Source organism: Suillus subalutaceus, assembly GCF_016647625.1.
Source record: "Suillus subalutaceus strain FC151 chromosome Unknown DFJ58scaffold_6, whole genome shotgun sequence".
Lineage (NCBI taxonomy): Eukaryota > Fungi > Basidiomycota > Agaricomycetes > Boletales > Suillaceae > Suillus > Suillus subalutaceus.
In genome coordinates this window covers 321253-335795 of record NW_024540255.1, presented here as the reverse complement: position 1 = coordinate 335795, position 14543 = coordinate 321253, and the positions used below count along the sequence as shown (strand labels likewise).

General features: G+C 44.9%; 4 protein-coding genes across 4 annotated transcripts; 3 read left to right on the top strand and 1 right to left on the bottom strand.

Moving 5' to 3' along the window:
• Positions 1 to 547: 547 nt before the first annotated feature.
• On the bottom strand, positions 548 to 1991 carry DFJ58DRAFT_722148 (uncharacterized protein; the record flags this gene model as incomplete). The annotated part of the gene is made up of 10 exons (XM_041384864.1): positions 548 to 598; positions 652 to 716; positions 756 to 804; positions 861 to 941; positions 1002 to 1022; positions 1079 to 1309; positions 1373 to 1500; positions 1562 to 1685; positions 1747 to 1910; positions 1964 to 1991. 10 exons carry the CDS (start codon positions 1989 to 1991, stop codon positions 548 to 550), a joined length of 942 nt encoding a protein of 313 aa, XP_041249742.1.
• Positions 1992 to 2901: 910 nt separating this feature from the next.
• DFJ58DRAFT_836804 (uncharacterized protein) lies at positions 2902 to 3772 on the top strand (the record flags this gene model as incomplete). The annotated part of the gene is made up of 4 exons (XM_041392312.1): positions 2902 to 3221; positions 3279 to 3344; positions 3401 to 3479; positions 3581 to 3772. The coding sequence occupies 4 exons, from the start codon at positions 2902 to 2904 to the stop codon at positions 3770 to 3772; spliced, it is 657 nt and encodes a 218-aa protein (XP_041249741.1).
• A 380-nt stretch (positions 3773 to 4152) lies between these two features.
• DFJ58DRAFT_713567 (uncharacterized protein) lies at positions 4153 to 6385 on the top strand (the record flags this gene model as incomplete). Its single annotated transcript, XM_041383930.1, has 5 exons — positions 4153 to 4284; positions 5212 to 5642; positions 5702 to 5714; positions 5754 to 6091; positions 6130 to 6385. 5 exons carry the CDS (start codon positions 4153 to 4155, stop codon positions 6383 to 6385), a joined length of 1170 nt encoding a protein of 389 aa, XP_041249740.1.
• An 858-nt stretch (positions 6386 to 7243) lies between these two features.
• Positions 7244 to 7870, top strand: DFJ58DRAFT_836802 (uncharacterized protein; the record flags this gene model as incomplete). The annotated part of the gene is made up of 2 exons (XM_041392311.1): positions 7244 to 7544; positions 7593 to 7870. 2 exons carry the CDS (start codon positions 7244 to 7246, stop codon positions 7868 to 7870), a joined length of 579 nt encoding a protein of 192 aa, XP_041249739.1.
• Between the last annotated feature and the right edge of the window lie 6673 nt (positions 7871 to 14543).

Below are 14543 nucleotides of genomic sequence, written 5' to 3'. Positions count from 1 at the left end.
CTATATAGTACTATATAGTGCTATGTAGAATTGGGGTAGCGCTACCATGTACTACAGTAGTACACTGTAGTTCCTTGGAGTTCTGCTACAGGGAGCTATATAGCACTACATAGTTCATGTAGCGCTACTACTGCCAGCTTCCAGCAACTATATAGTATCACATAGTACCAGTAGTAGCACACAGAATCATGAAAACAATTGAATTTGAATGCCTACTAATCAACAAGTCAACATATCTTACAACTTGCTAGGCTCCACATCATCCTGCTCCTCAAGTCAATACTCTTGGATGGCATCTTCAAACACCATGTCACTGATCCGGGATGCAGATGACGAGATAGTAAGGGTGTCGACACCTGCATGGAAACTTCAAAGCACGAATGTTAGAATATTATTTTCAAAAAGGACACTGTTCAATGCACTGAGCCATGTCGTGCAGATTGGTGTGAATTCTTTTGAGGAGTTTATAAGGTGCAGTGTGCTCATTGAAGTGCTGCAATGAGCCGAAATGACCATGGTAGACAGTTCCATAAGTAGCTGACATGAATTAAACATCCTCCTTCAGACCTTGTAACCATTTGTCAATACAACATTCAATCTACCAGTGATTCATCAGCATCATCAACTTGAATGTAAGAATAAGAGACTCACAGTTGTAAGCACAAGAGCAATAACTTCGATGGGCATAGGATTAAAGTATTTATGGTATACAACACCTTCGTCGTGTCAATTCACAAACCACATGATGTTGATACCCAGTTGCAGTAACTCTGTCTTGTAGATTCCCTTCTTCGACTCCCAATCCTATTAGTCCAAGGAGTGAGGACTTGAAACACCACATAGATCATCAAAATGTGTACCTTGAAAGCAAACACAGAACCATCTTTCAAAGACTCTGCTAGATCCCCATTCTGTCTTATCACACTGTTGGAATGGCTTGTCTGGAAACCAAAAAAAGACGCAGTCAGTGAACGCATTTTCATTTCGAGTTCCCCACAAACTTGTGATGTGCAGGTCAATAGCTTCACAAAGTATGATATAAATCAGATGAAGAACACATGGAGAACAAATGACTCACCATTTTGACCCCTGAAGGCGTCAGTTTGACATTGATGCCTTTGATTTGACATGCCTCATGCCAGGCTGCTTTTGCCAATTTTGTCTCGACAGCAACGTTATCGGGAAATGGCGCCTGGGCGACAATCAAACACCGGAAAATAGAAGTCGCCATCACAAGAATCTCTTTGGAGACATCATCAAAGTTGCTGGCTTTCATGTGTTGGCATGAACCATTGGAATTTTTCTTAATCTTCGGCAGTACCATGGCATCATTCGAAGTCACATCAAGTGGTCACTTGGTCCCTCGAGCTACTGGTGATAGTTCTTCAGTGATGTTGTTATTGTCCTCTTCATCAGTGTGGTCAACCTGAGCTTCAGGTTGAGACTCAGAGTCACAGTCTGTTGACTCATCTGAGTCATCACATGGACTCGGAGTTGGAGCTGCTTGATAGTAGCAGAGGCGGATCAGTCTTAGTATAGAATCAACAGAGTAGACACATACCTGTGGTAGTAGCCTTGCAGGTGGCACTGGCGTCGTGCAACGTTGGGGGGATTTTCCCAGCACTGAATGTCAGGACCTTGGGTTTAGGCTGGGACAGCTTGGATGGCATATTGTGATCTGAGAACTAAATAAATATCTTGTCAGTGATTATTCTAAGTTGCGGAAAAGAAAATGGGTGATCAAACCATAGTTTCTTCTTCCCTATCAATGTTGCTATGCAGCTCGGATGGCTCTTGCTCGAAGTCATTGGGATCAACCTGGTAAGCAGCCTTCAGTGTTTTTTTCTTCTGTTTCTCTAACTTCTTTTCCTTGTTTTCTTGGCGATGGGTAACATGCTGAGACTCAGAGACTGTAGAGTCACTAGTGAGTGAGACGTTCTCGCACAATATTGTCAGGACTTACCATGGTAATTTTCTTTTTGGTCGGCCATCACTGTCAATCACTTGTGGTACACACAGGTGGTTGTGCTGGTTGTGCTGGTTGTGTGTCCCTGGATTTTGTGTGCTTGAAGGCGACCTTGTGACTGGTAGCCATGGTTGTCTGAGCACAAGAGAACATTAGGCATGGTTCAGTGCATTTTATAGCGCTATGAAAGACATAAACAACTGACATCTAAACCTTGAATTTTTTTTGTTGATTTCAGGGCTTGTAAAGTTCAGTGATCAACAGACGGGAAATGATAAAAAGCAGTGGGTGTACCATTACTATATTGCAACATTTTCCCTACCATGGATATCTTGGTCAACAAGCAGTATGGAGTCTGCATCAAACACTCACCTGACAAATTGTATAGTCCTGTGTCACCAGCCATAGGCAACAAAAAAGCTACCTGTAAAAATGGAAATGTTATTGTCAAAAGGTTAGCTGCATGTCTTCATCACAGCCCCAATACTCACCGGCTTGCAGGCCAAAGCTCAATGAGCCTATGTATCCGCTTCCTCCACCATTTCACCAAACACCCGGCCCTGTCATGGTTCCTCAGTCCTACTTGCAAAGACTTATTTTGGAGCATTGAGAGGCGGAAGTGAAGGGTTGCGAGCATGCAAAAAATGCACAGCTCTTAGAAATAGCACTGGGTCCGGCTCTTACCATTAGGCAAACAAACTTGTGCAGACTCATCATAGAGCGCTGGGAGGTAGAAGTGAGGTGTTGTGAGGAGGCCAAATGGGCGCAACTTCAAGAGTTAGCTCTTGCTGCCCATGGTATATCTAGACTAGTGTAGTTAGTGTGGCAGGCACAGTGTAGTGTGGTGCAGCAACCAGGGCAGGGCCTGCATTTTAAAAAAAATTACCATAAAAAAAATGATGTGAAGTTAGAAAGCAACCTCTGAAACACTCACCATGCCTCACTGCAGATTCTGTACCAAGGAGATGCCCACATTGGGAGGTGTCAAGAAACATATCGCAGGATGCCCTGACTGTAGAAGGCAATGGGAGCTGCTGGTTGAAAATCAAAATGACATTGGTGTACCTAGTTTAGGAACATCAAACCAAACTGTTGCAACCAACACCAACATCAACACCAACACCAACTCTCAGGCTGACTTATTTTCCCCACATCACCGCTCATGCTCTGAGTCTTCCAATCCCGATGCAGACAACCCAGCAGCACCGAAACATTGGCGGGTGACCATTGAGGAGGTTGAAGATGAGGACCACATGTGATATTTTGAACAATGTGTTGACGCTGGCCAAACACTGTGTGAAGGACAAATCAGCTTTGAAAGGTTTCATCAGTATAAGGAGGGTATGGGCGAGGACAAATGGGCTCCCTTTTATGATGTGTACGTACCAATTTATGTCTGTTGTGTCTGCAAGGCAATTAACTTCAGGTCACAAGGGAGGAATGGGGACTCGCCAAATGGCTTGTTAAAAGCCTTGGCCAGACTCGAACAGATGAGTTTCAAAAATTACCTATAGTAAGCTTAGTGTTGAAAATTGAAGAATTCATACTAACCATAGCAGTAGACACAAAACCAAACGAAACCTTCATTTCACAATAACTGATCTTTCCTCCTAGAAAGTCAACAAGCTTCCACATGGAGCTGCCTGGAGTTGCAAAAAGGTTAATGTCCAGGGAAATAAAACAGATGAGAAGGGCCAGATGTTGCATGAAAACATTGAACTTTGGATGCGCGATCCTGTGGAGTGCGTCAAAGACCTCCTTGGAAATCCATTGTTCCGCGATCACATGGTGTACGCACCTGCATGAGCATACAAGGATCCTGCAGGACTTCACTGAGTAATTGATGACATGTGGACGGTGGACTGGTGGTGTGACAAGCAAGTAAGTACCCCCAAAAAAGCGAAAATGACAAGTACTGACCTATGTATGGTGTCCAGAAACAGTTGCCAAAAGGTGCAACCATCACACTGATCATTCTCGCACCAGACAAAACATGTTTGTTGCAATTCCGAGGCAATAAATCAGCATGACCCATGTACCTGTCCATTGGCAACATCACAAAAGAGAAGAGGCGGCAAACATCAGCACATGCAATGGTCCTTATTGGATACTTACCTGCAGGAAAGCTTGATTGCTTTACATCTGATGTGTGCTCCCTTGCCAGTTACCGACTCTTCCACCATTGTATGTCCCTGCTCCTCCAACCCCTCGTTGCTGCAGGTCAAAATGGTGTTGAGATGGTCTGTGCTGACTCGTTGATCTGTCGAGTCTACCCCATCCTTGCTGCTTATGTAGCCAATTTTCCAGAGCAATGTCTTGTGGGGTGTTGTAAAGAAAATCGGTGTGAAAAACTCAACCTGACTAGGCACTTGTTAAGGTACTCAGCCAGTATATGTCTAATGCTCTGCCTATGCTGCTATACTTGCAACAAAGATGCAAGAACGTTCAACCCAAGGGAAAAGCTACTAAGGACAACTCAAGATCGAAAGACCCGAATAAGTACTAAAGCATGGGAATAGCACGTCGCAAGATAGAGTGCTAATGCATGGGAAAGAGCAGAAGTCAAGAAACGGACACTGAGTCAAAGGAAGGTAATGGATAGCGAGAGAGATCAAGGGTATTGATTGCAAGGGTAAGGAAAGTCAAATAGGGGCCATAGAGCGCAACTAAAGGGTGACTACTTCTAAGTAAAACCTAAGGAGAAGGAATTACAGTTGAAGGGAAGTAATGTTGAAGTAATCACCATAGGCTTCTTATACTAGTAAACTATACCATCTCGGACTCGGAAGGGATAGGATATACATGTAATAAGACTGTAGCACTTGTTACAACTCAAGGCAAGGCAAATTACATACCAATGAGGTAGGATGGACAATGGATGGGTTCCGAGATTTTGGGTGGATCCTAGAGCACGAGAACAGCGCGCTGGATAAGTGCTAAGTGCGGGAACAAGCACTAGATAGAGCAGACATGCACTAATGCACCTAGAACATATTGCTGGTAGTTCCAATAGCGCTATAAGCGCGGGAATAGCATCAGATAAGTCGCGGGAGCATGAATAGCGCTGTGGGAGTGTGCACGCATAGTGCGGGAAAGTGCGGAATAGCGTCGGACAAGGGTTATGGCTGAGACAAGTGAAGACTGCTGATAGGGGAGTAGTGAATGATATGAGGGATAACTTTGGTCCACCTATTGAGTGCTTATGCAGGTATACATGCCTAGCGCCAATATGATTGTCACATCAGTGTCCAAAGTGTTTGGTCACTGCAGATGAACGAGGCAATCCACTGACTTCGCTGATGTGGGACCCTGAGGTGACAAAAGAGATATTAGAGAAGCGGAAGAATGGCCAGCATCCAATTCAATTTAATGACAATGGGCTATGTGCTGTTTACAATCCATTCTGGGCTAATCTCCCTCATGCCGATATCTTCCTTGCCTTCACGCCTGACCTCCTCCGCCAAATCCATAAAGGCGTCTTCAAAGACCACCTAGTCAAATGGTGTCTTGAAATTGTCGGTGAAGATGAAATGGACACACGCTTCAAAGCAATGCCAGATTACCCTGGTCTTCAGCACTTCAAGAAATGTATTTCTACCATGAGACAGTGGACAGGTACAGAGCACAAAGAGATGCAATGTGTTTTCATTGGTCTGCTCACTGGTGCTGTCCCAAGGTATGCTTTAAGTCATGCTCAACAAAGTCTGTACTGGCACAATTAATTTCATTTGCTAGTCAAGTCTTAGTGGTTGCATGAGCCATTCTAGACTTTTCATATTACGCACAGCTTCAAATGCATACTGCTAAATCCCTCAATGGTCTGGAGAGTGCTCTTGCAGTGTTTCACACCAACAAGGACATCCTGCAAGAGCTTGAAGTTTGCAAACACTTCAATATTCCTAAATTACATCAAATCTCACACTTCATTAAGTCAATCACTCTATTTGGTTCCACCGACAGTTTCAACACTGAGCTTCCAGAACAACTACATATTGATTTCACTAAAGACACCTATCGTGCCAGCAACAAGTGTGACTACAAGGAGCAAATGGCCTTATGGCTTCAATGCCAGGAAGCAGTGTTCCTGTGCAGTTCTTACCTTGATTGGTTGTCAGAACGATCTCAGTCAGCCACAGTTCCAGTCACACAGATCCCAACTGCAGAGATGACTTGGGTTCAGACTCAGACGCTGAGATTGAAGAGTTGCAATCTGAGTCATGCAGCACTGCCCCTACAAACACAAGTCCAACACTTCCTATTGTCTATGTTCTCGCCAAGACTCCTGCACACCCTCAGCAGTCTGTTCAGCATCTCATCACCACACATGGTGCAACCATGTTTCTCCCAGCCCTCAAATCTTTCCTGCACAAGCACATGCCACGCAATAACACTGTCCCCGGTCCACATGACCAGTTTTGATGTTTATTGACAAGTTGTCATTGTTACTCCCCCTGATCCATGTGTCAGTAACTCACCAAAGTGGTGGAGCATTAGAGCAACACCTGAAGTGCAGCCTGGTCCTGGCTGGAAACCTGGGTCCCCCACTAGATTTGATATGGTGCTGATAAGCGATGGTGTTCAGACATCGAATTTATGGACATTCAAAGGTAAGTAACTGTTACTATTCAAGGCCTAAATGTCACAACTGAAATGGATACTGTACTAGGTGGGCGAGTTGCGCAAGTTCATATTATATTCACCCTGCCTCGTCAGTTTCAAGTTGGGACGTATTCCCAAGCACTAGCTTACATCGAGTGGTTCACGCCACTTCGGGAGCCAGATCCCTCCTCTGTCCTGCATCAAGTGTCACGTTTGACTCATCAGCTGCATCGGAATTCAGCCATGATACATATTGATGAAATTGTTTGTCTGTGTCACCTTATTACAAAGATGGGACCATCTGTTGACCCTGGGTGGATGAGTGCGAACGTCTATGAGATGGCAAATAGGCATATGCACGGGTTTTGAAAACCCGTGTGGGTGGCGGGTGTGGGTACCACTCAGGTGCGGGTGTGGGTCTGACCTTGCACCACCTGTACCCTTACCCATACCCTCAGCTCGGGTTGACACATGAAATGATGTATATAGTACTCAACTGAACGAAACATAAACTCCGCATCAAGTCCACGAAGCACAACTGTACAGTCTGTCAAACTAAACCTTAACACACTACCACATCCTCAACGAAAACAAACCACCAATCTCATCATGCATATAAATATGTTCTCAAAAACTGCTCGTCGAGTTTCCAAGCTGACTGATAAGGCCAAGGCAGCCATGGAGGAGAGGCTCACTGACTCATTGAACAAAAGGAAGACTGTCGCGGATCAGGTGGCTGGTCAATCAAAAAGGCTAAAACCTACCCAATTGAATGGGCCTGCCGAGGATATACAGTTAGAGCCTCCATCCCCTGCCATAATCCCAAAGCCTCCATTGCAGGCACGTCGCACTGCTGTTCAAATTGAAGAAGCAGAAGCATATCAGAATGTGACCATGGTTGAGGATACAAGCAAAGATGAAGATAACATACCAGAGCAGGAATCAAGTCCAGATGTCGAGACTCCAGAAGATGAGCTAAGTAAGATGAATGATTAATTTAAAAATCACATTGTTAACAAAAGCATAGAACGATTAATGAAAGAATGGACCTCACCGGTGTATGCCTTCTTTAATCCTACTCCTCGCATTGTTGAAATTAATGGGCGCCACACACATGAATTTAAATGTCATGCACGTGGATGCAAAACAACCATTCGAAGGTTCCTCAACAAAAAAGATGCACGGTCGACAGGCAACATGCAGAAGCATGTCAAGTCCTGCTGGGGGAATGCTGCACTGACTGCTGCTGATGATGCAAAGGATGCAAAGGAGGTCCAGACAAAAATCGTTACCAGTATCCTATGAGACGGGTCAATCACAGAGTCTTTCGAACATAAGGGGAAGGGGAAGGTTACATACTCTCACCGTCAGCATACACGCACTGAGACAAAGTGCGTAATTGAGCTTGTGATAGAACCCGAGAGGGAACTGACAATGTTGCAGAGCCGAAATAGTCCACTGGGTGTCAGAAAGCCTCCAGCCATTCTAGATTGTGAAAGACAGAGCATTTCAGTCGTTGATGAAGACTGGAAGGCCGGAGTACTACATACCTTCCCCTACAACTGTTGCATGTGATGTCAAACTCATGTTCGCACGTACACGCCAACAAATTGCTAAAATGTCGCAGGTTAGTTTCTTCACAATTGATCATACTAAGGCTAACCCAACTCACAAGGAATATGACGGTAAAATGAACTTTACCACTGACGGATGGACGTCAATGAACCACCGTGCATTCATGGCATTCTCAGTCCACCTGGAGCACCAAGGTGTCCTGCTAAGCTTCCCATTAGATATTATTGAGGTTGCGACAGTACAGAAATAACTTACTCAGACTGTGCATATATTGACATGTTAATGCACACAGTCACATACTGGTGAGGAGCTCACAACTGTTTTTGCAAGCATGCTAGAGGAATTTGGGGTATCAGAAAAGGTAGCAATCTAAAAATAACAAAAGGACTTACTAGCTAACATCATGAGCCATATATCCTGAGTGTTACGTGCAACAATGCATCCAACAACAATGTTATGATCACAGATCTCGCTACATTGGTGCCTGAGTTCGCAGGGAGCGCCAGTCACACATGGTGCTTTCTGCACACCATCAATCTCGTAGCAAAGTCCCTCATTCGCGAGTTTGATGTGGCAAAAAAAGAAGCCAACAGTGCCTTGGATGGCAAGGATGCGGAGGTAGCAAATGAGATTGATGAGCTGAGGAAAGATGATGAGAATGAAGATGTAAGCGTTTCGCAAGGCTCAGACAATGAATTGGCAGACAACGATGAAGGCTGGGTGGATGATGTTGAATTGTTGCCAGCAGATGAGCACAACAAACTGCAAAAAAACATATGACCGGTCAAATTGGTACTCCTGAAGGTAAGTATACAAAACATACAGACACACCTTTAGACTAAAGACCCCATCAAGCTGCGCAAGCTTGGATATAAGCTTACCATTGGCAAATGACTTTTATTTGAATACTTTTATTGACCTTGAGACATTTTGTATTTCCACTGGTAGTGATTAGAATAAGTTACTGCTACTGCTACTGCGCTACAGTGACTACAGGTTGCTACTACCGCCTCCTGTAGCTCTACATAGTCCTGGTTTTGGCTACACCAGGTATGTAGTACTATATAGTAGCCTGGTTGCCTACATAGTACTACACCACCTATGTAGCGCTATATCTATTAGCTACCACTATGACTCTGATGATTTGGGGTTTTTCCTGATGACTACTGCCATAGCGGGAATCATATCTCATCTTGGTATCTAAAGTTCGATGTGATCAGTTGATCATTAACTGTGACATATATGAAAAGCGGAGATGCGTGTTCAGTTAGCAAACATCAAAATCAGGTTTAACTTCAAATGGTTTAGTTTAGTTGGCTACGACGTGCTACCCGAGCTACTGTAGCGGAGTTTTGCTACTGTCATGGTGCTTCCCCTTGCTACAAAGCGCTATATAGTTCAAAATATTTTACTGATGCGTCCCCCACGTTGATGTCTTCTTGTGAAACGCGATATTATTAGGCTGTTAAGCATCTACGAGGACAGCCGTGAAGCTGTAACCAGGACCACAAGACGAGATGCGACACAGTTTGAAATGGCACAATTTCCAAATGTCGTTGAGAACAAAGATGATTTGTGATAACAATTGCAAATAAAGCAAGGTCATCGCCGACAACGACGCCTAGTAGTTATGTAAGGAGTTGGAAGAATATATCTACCACGAACTTGCAATTGAACGCTCCACTAGATGATCCCGGTCTAATTTCCGCAGTACGTGACATGATGCAGTTTCAAGTTATTATATATATCACGCCCCCATAAATACGTCCCGCCCAAGGTCGCCTCTCACTCGCCCATTCTCTAACAGTAGTATGACCGTGGTCTCAAATGATCCTAGTTGGTGGCCGTCCATTGATTCATGGCGTATTTACAGTTATTTCGTGGGTTCGTGGCGAGCCAGTCCGATGATGTCAATGATATGTCGATCTAACCTTGGCTGTGCAGTTGCCGCCTCTACTGGGTTAGTCTATGATTGGGGTGAGCGAGAAATTTTTCAACAACTGCTGATATCCTTACGGTATTTCCAGTGCTGACGTTCGGACAAGAGGTATGTTGACGTCATTACTAGAGCAGCTATCTCACTAAGAATCGTTTTATAGGTCGAATTGGTTTGGGTGAGTCATCGGAAGAATTCCGTGAAAATATTAACAATTTGCGACAGAGGCAACGCTGGTCCCTCATGACCTTTTTGTATCTTAGTGTACGTGTCTTGTGTTGGTTGGAAAGTTGTGCTGACTTGACAATATCCTAGGTGCGCTATATTGGAATATTAGCTGCTGTGTACGTGTGGAAGGCTACGCAATTGGTCCTGCGCTAATAAACCATCACTTACAATCAGCATCCAGATTCTGGGTATGTCCCCCCACATTCACGAATCACCATGTTTGTTTCTTCTGACCGACGGCATACAGCTGCTATTCCGACAATCTCGGTGACTGATGTAGTGGGTATTTTGCATCAACCTGCCATGCTCATCTAATCAACTGCACTTTGATGTAGGGGTGAGTGAGATTCTTGACCAACCTGTTGGTTCAATTTATTCACTGCCACAGCTGTGAGTTTGTTTCGAATTTGTGATCCTGCGAGGCTGATCACCGACTGATTTTGCTAGGCCATATCATACGATCCGCAATAAGTTGGACGATTGTGGTCATAAATGCAATACTGGGCGGTGAGTTACGCTGCTGCAATATGTCAGTGATATTGACCTGATCATACAAGTCATCATGATCGCTCGGTTAAATGCCATGTATCAACAGTCCAAAAAGGTCCTGATAGTTCTCGTTGGCATCTTCCTGGCTGTCTTCATCGCCGACGGAATATTTGTCGCAATAGCAACAAAATATATTGTAGCGGGTAAGCTTAATTATGGATGAAAAATTTAATCTCATTGACGAGTACCAGAGGAACTCATTCTCTCCGGCACCTATCAGTGTACCACTTACTATGAGAGAAATGGCTCGCTCCTGATTTCCCTCGCTTGGATAGTCGACGCTGTATGGGAGGTCGTCGCATTGTGTTTTGCAGTCTGGAGTGCTGTAAAACATTTCCGTGAACTGCGACGATGGTCGGCAGGAGGGATTGTGCAGGACTGCTTCACGGTGTTAATGAAAAGTCACATCGTTTACTTTGCGAGGTGAGCTCGCAATGTCAATTCTGTTCTCTTTTTCCACTGAAAGTTCGCATGTACTAGTTTTGTTGCTATTTCTTGCGTCCAGCTTGGCGGTTTTTTTTTCTCCAACGTTTTCAGGGGTATGTTGATCACCGACCTCTGTGTGCGAACATGGTTCATCATTTTCACAGAACCTAGATTCCCCGGAATATCAAATTTATACTGGTTTTTCTCAAATTTTATTTCTCCTCCAAATGTTTGTGCTTGGACCACGCTTGATCCTTAGCATTCGAGAACATCACGCCACGCTCGTGACCGGTTCCGATGCAGGCATGACTTCAATTGTTTTCCAGGAGCGCGTGCATGTGACAACTAGCAGCAGTATGTAGGCGGGGAGATGCTCGATATGATCGACACTGGTCAGGTACTCTGCAGGGAGAGGGAGACTTTTTCGTCGTGGTACTTATTTATGTTCCTATGTAGATTTGAGAGGGCGTGTAGCACGTCCCAATTTCCGTCGCAGTACTTTGTAATGTTCCACAACTATACATCGAGTCTACTGTAGAATGACAGGCTGAAACTTATTCACAACAGGCAGAGTAGAAACTATTGTATATATGGTTTTTGACCACAATAAAGGGAATTCATATATGCTGCAGCAAGCATCTTTTAGTAAAAAAACGATGGGGGCATGAATGTACCGAAAGAAACGAGAGATGGTTAATAATAATGATGGCGCTGAAACGCAAAGTGCATTTTTTCCAGAGCTAACTTTAAGGATCGTTTGGACGATGCGACAAGCTACAGTCGCGAGTTCGTATTGCTGGCGGAGAGTTCGATGCCTTGCCACTGATGTTTAGCATGTGCAACTTGAAAGATCTTGACATGTGTTTTCAAAGGCAGCCACCCGACTAGAAAGAATCCTGGTCTGTAGCAAGGCATCCTCAGAAGTAGGACCTTCATGAATCATGATCAGTTTAACATTGCGTGTTACATGTAAATATTTTATACAAAAATGATTCAATTTATTATTGTCTCCTCTGGGCCGTCATACTTGAAGATTCGTTCATGGATGGCTTCCTCGGAGGTCCGTGTCAACTTCGCCCTGGCCAAAGTATTGGACTGCCAGTGCAGGTTCGAAACCTACGATGACCACTGAGCTTTTCTTCTGTCAGAACACGCCCAGGTTGAAGATTCACACATTAATAGTTTCCTTGGAGGTCCATCTTGACCGGCCTCGTGGCTAGGTGGTTACACTTACCACAAGCCTTTTTTTTTTTTCCTTATTGGAACACACTTTGACATTCACTCATAGACGGCTTCGTCGGACTTGGATCTTAACTGGTATTAGCCAAGTGGTGCTACCGCAACAGAATCGAAATCTGTTTCTCTTGGATTGTGCAGGTTCCAAACCTGCCGAGGGACAAGTTTTTTTCTATCGGAACACCCTTTGAACGTTGACTCATTGATGGTTTCCTCGGACGGGCATCTTAACTGGTCTTATCCAAGTGGTACTACCGCAACAGAATCGAAATCTGTTTACCTTGGATTGTGCAGGTTCAAAACCTGCCGAACGACAGGTTTTTTTCTATCGGAACACACTTTGACGTTGACTCATTGATGGTTTCCTCGGACGGGTATCTTAACTGGTCTTAGCCAAGTGGTACTACCGGAACGGAATCGAAATCTGTTTCTCTTGGATTGTGTAGGTTCAAAACCTGCCGAGCGACACGTTTTTTTCTATCGGAACACACCTTGACATTGACTCCTTGACGGTTTCCTCCGAGGTCCATCTAACTGGTCGTAGCTGAGTGGTTACCACAACAGAGTCAAAATCTGTTGATCTTGGGGTTGGTTCGAAACCTGCTCACAACATTTTTGTGGTGTGTAGTAGATCCTCGGAGGTCCATCTTGACAAGGCCGACTCGGTCATTGCACCGAAGCCTCCTTTTACGTGATAGTCTGTCCGTGAAAAGGAATTCGCCTTCACGCCCTGCGATGACTTCAGCTTTTCCTCGGAAAGTTTTCCAGTTAAGTATCATCCATAACTCAGACTGCGGTTCGGGAAGATCATTCAACGAGAACGTGCGAATCTGCACTTGAAAGGAATATGCTGCTCGTCTTGAATTTCTCGGTTTCCCAAGAATCCAAGATTGCGTCACGACTCACGAGTAATCGTTAATCACCGTTCCGAATGGAAACTTGCCACTAGGCGGAAGAACCTGAACTTCCTGAAGAATCTCATCTTGAGAAATGGAAGCTTGCTACGCGACAGAGATGACGTTGTGCACATCAACACGAAGGGCTTGAAGGTGAAGTCAAAGTTCCCCTTCTGTGCGCTGCGGCTTACCGCACATCGGCGTTCTTGGCTAATTGGCCACTATCTAGGATAATTTTGAGCTCCTGCCCTCGTGTTCAATACACGCTTTCCAGGGTTGAGTGACAGAGGTTTAAACTTTGTACTATACCAGAAAATGATATCCATGGCCACCACCCTTCATGGCAGGTGGTGACCGGTCACCTTTGGATACGTCATTGGTGTACTCCTTGCGGAGCTCAAGGCACCATGGGGCTCAGGGAGTTGAACATGCAAACAATTGGCAAGTAAGCCAGATTCTGATCCAACTGAAACGTCAAGCATTACAACATGACGGTTTCTTACCTCCGGATAGTGCTGGTGGCAGAATTATCAGGCAATTGTGCCGGCATAACCGGCATGGTGATTCTGCCACTTCTGCCACTTGGCAAAATTTTCAAAGGGGAAACAATAGATAAGAGGGTGATTGCATGTCTGCCGGCGCTGACTGCGAGACTTTCCCAGCATGCCAATCCATCAGCGCAGCACAGGTTATATACTTTGAGGTTGTCGATAAGCAGTTTGGCCTTTTAAAATTGCTCTCCCATTGTTTAGCGATGGTGATCCCCTGTAGTTTGACATTCTGCCGCATCTGCCAGGCGGAACCGGTCCTGCCAAACCGGCTAGCAGAATGGCAGGCTTCTACCCACACCACTACCTCCGGACATCGAAAGGTCTAGTTTGTGCGATAAGCAGACACTGTCTACTAAATGCCGCGGATTTCGTTTAGTACGTGGTTCTAAATCCTATGCTGTGTGCGCCGTGCTTCGGGTTCGGCCCATCACGGGTATGCCGCACTGCAAGCTTTCCTAACTGACCTGCACCAATTACCGTAACGCCGGAAAAATCCGAAAGGACACTGCCAGTCTGCGACAGTGTTAGTTGTTCAACGTTCAATCCTGATACAATTATGTCTCCCGGAGGGAAGCAGAGAC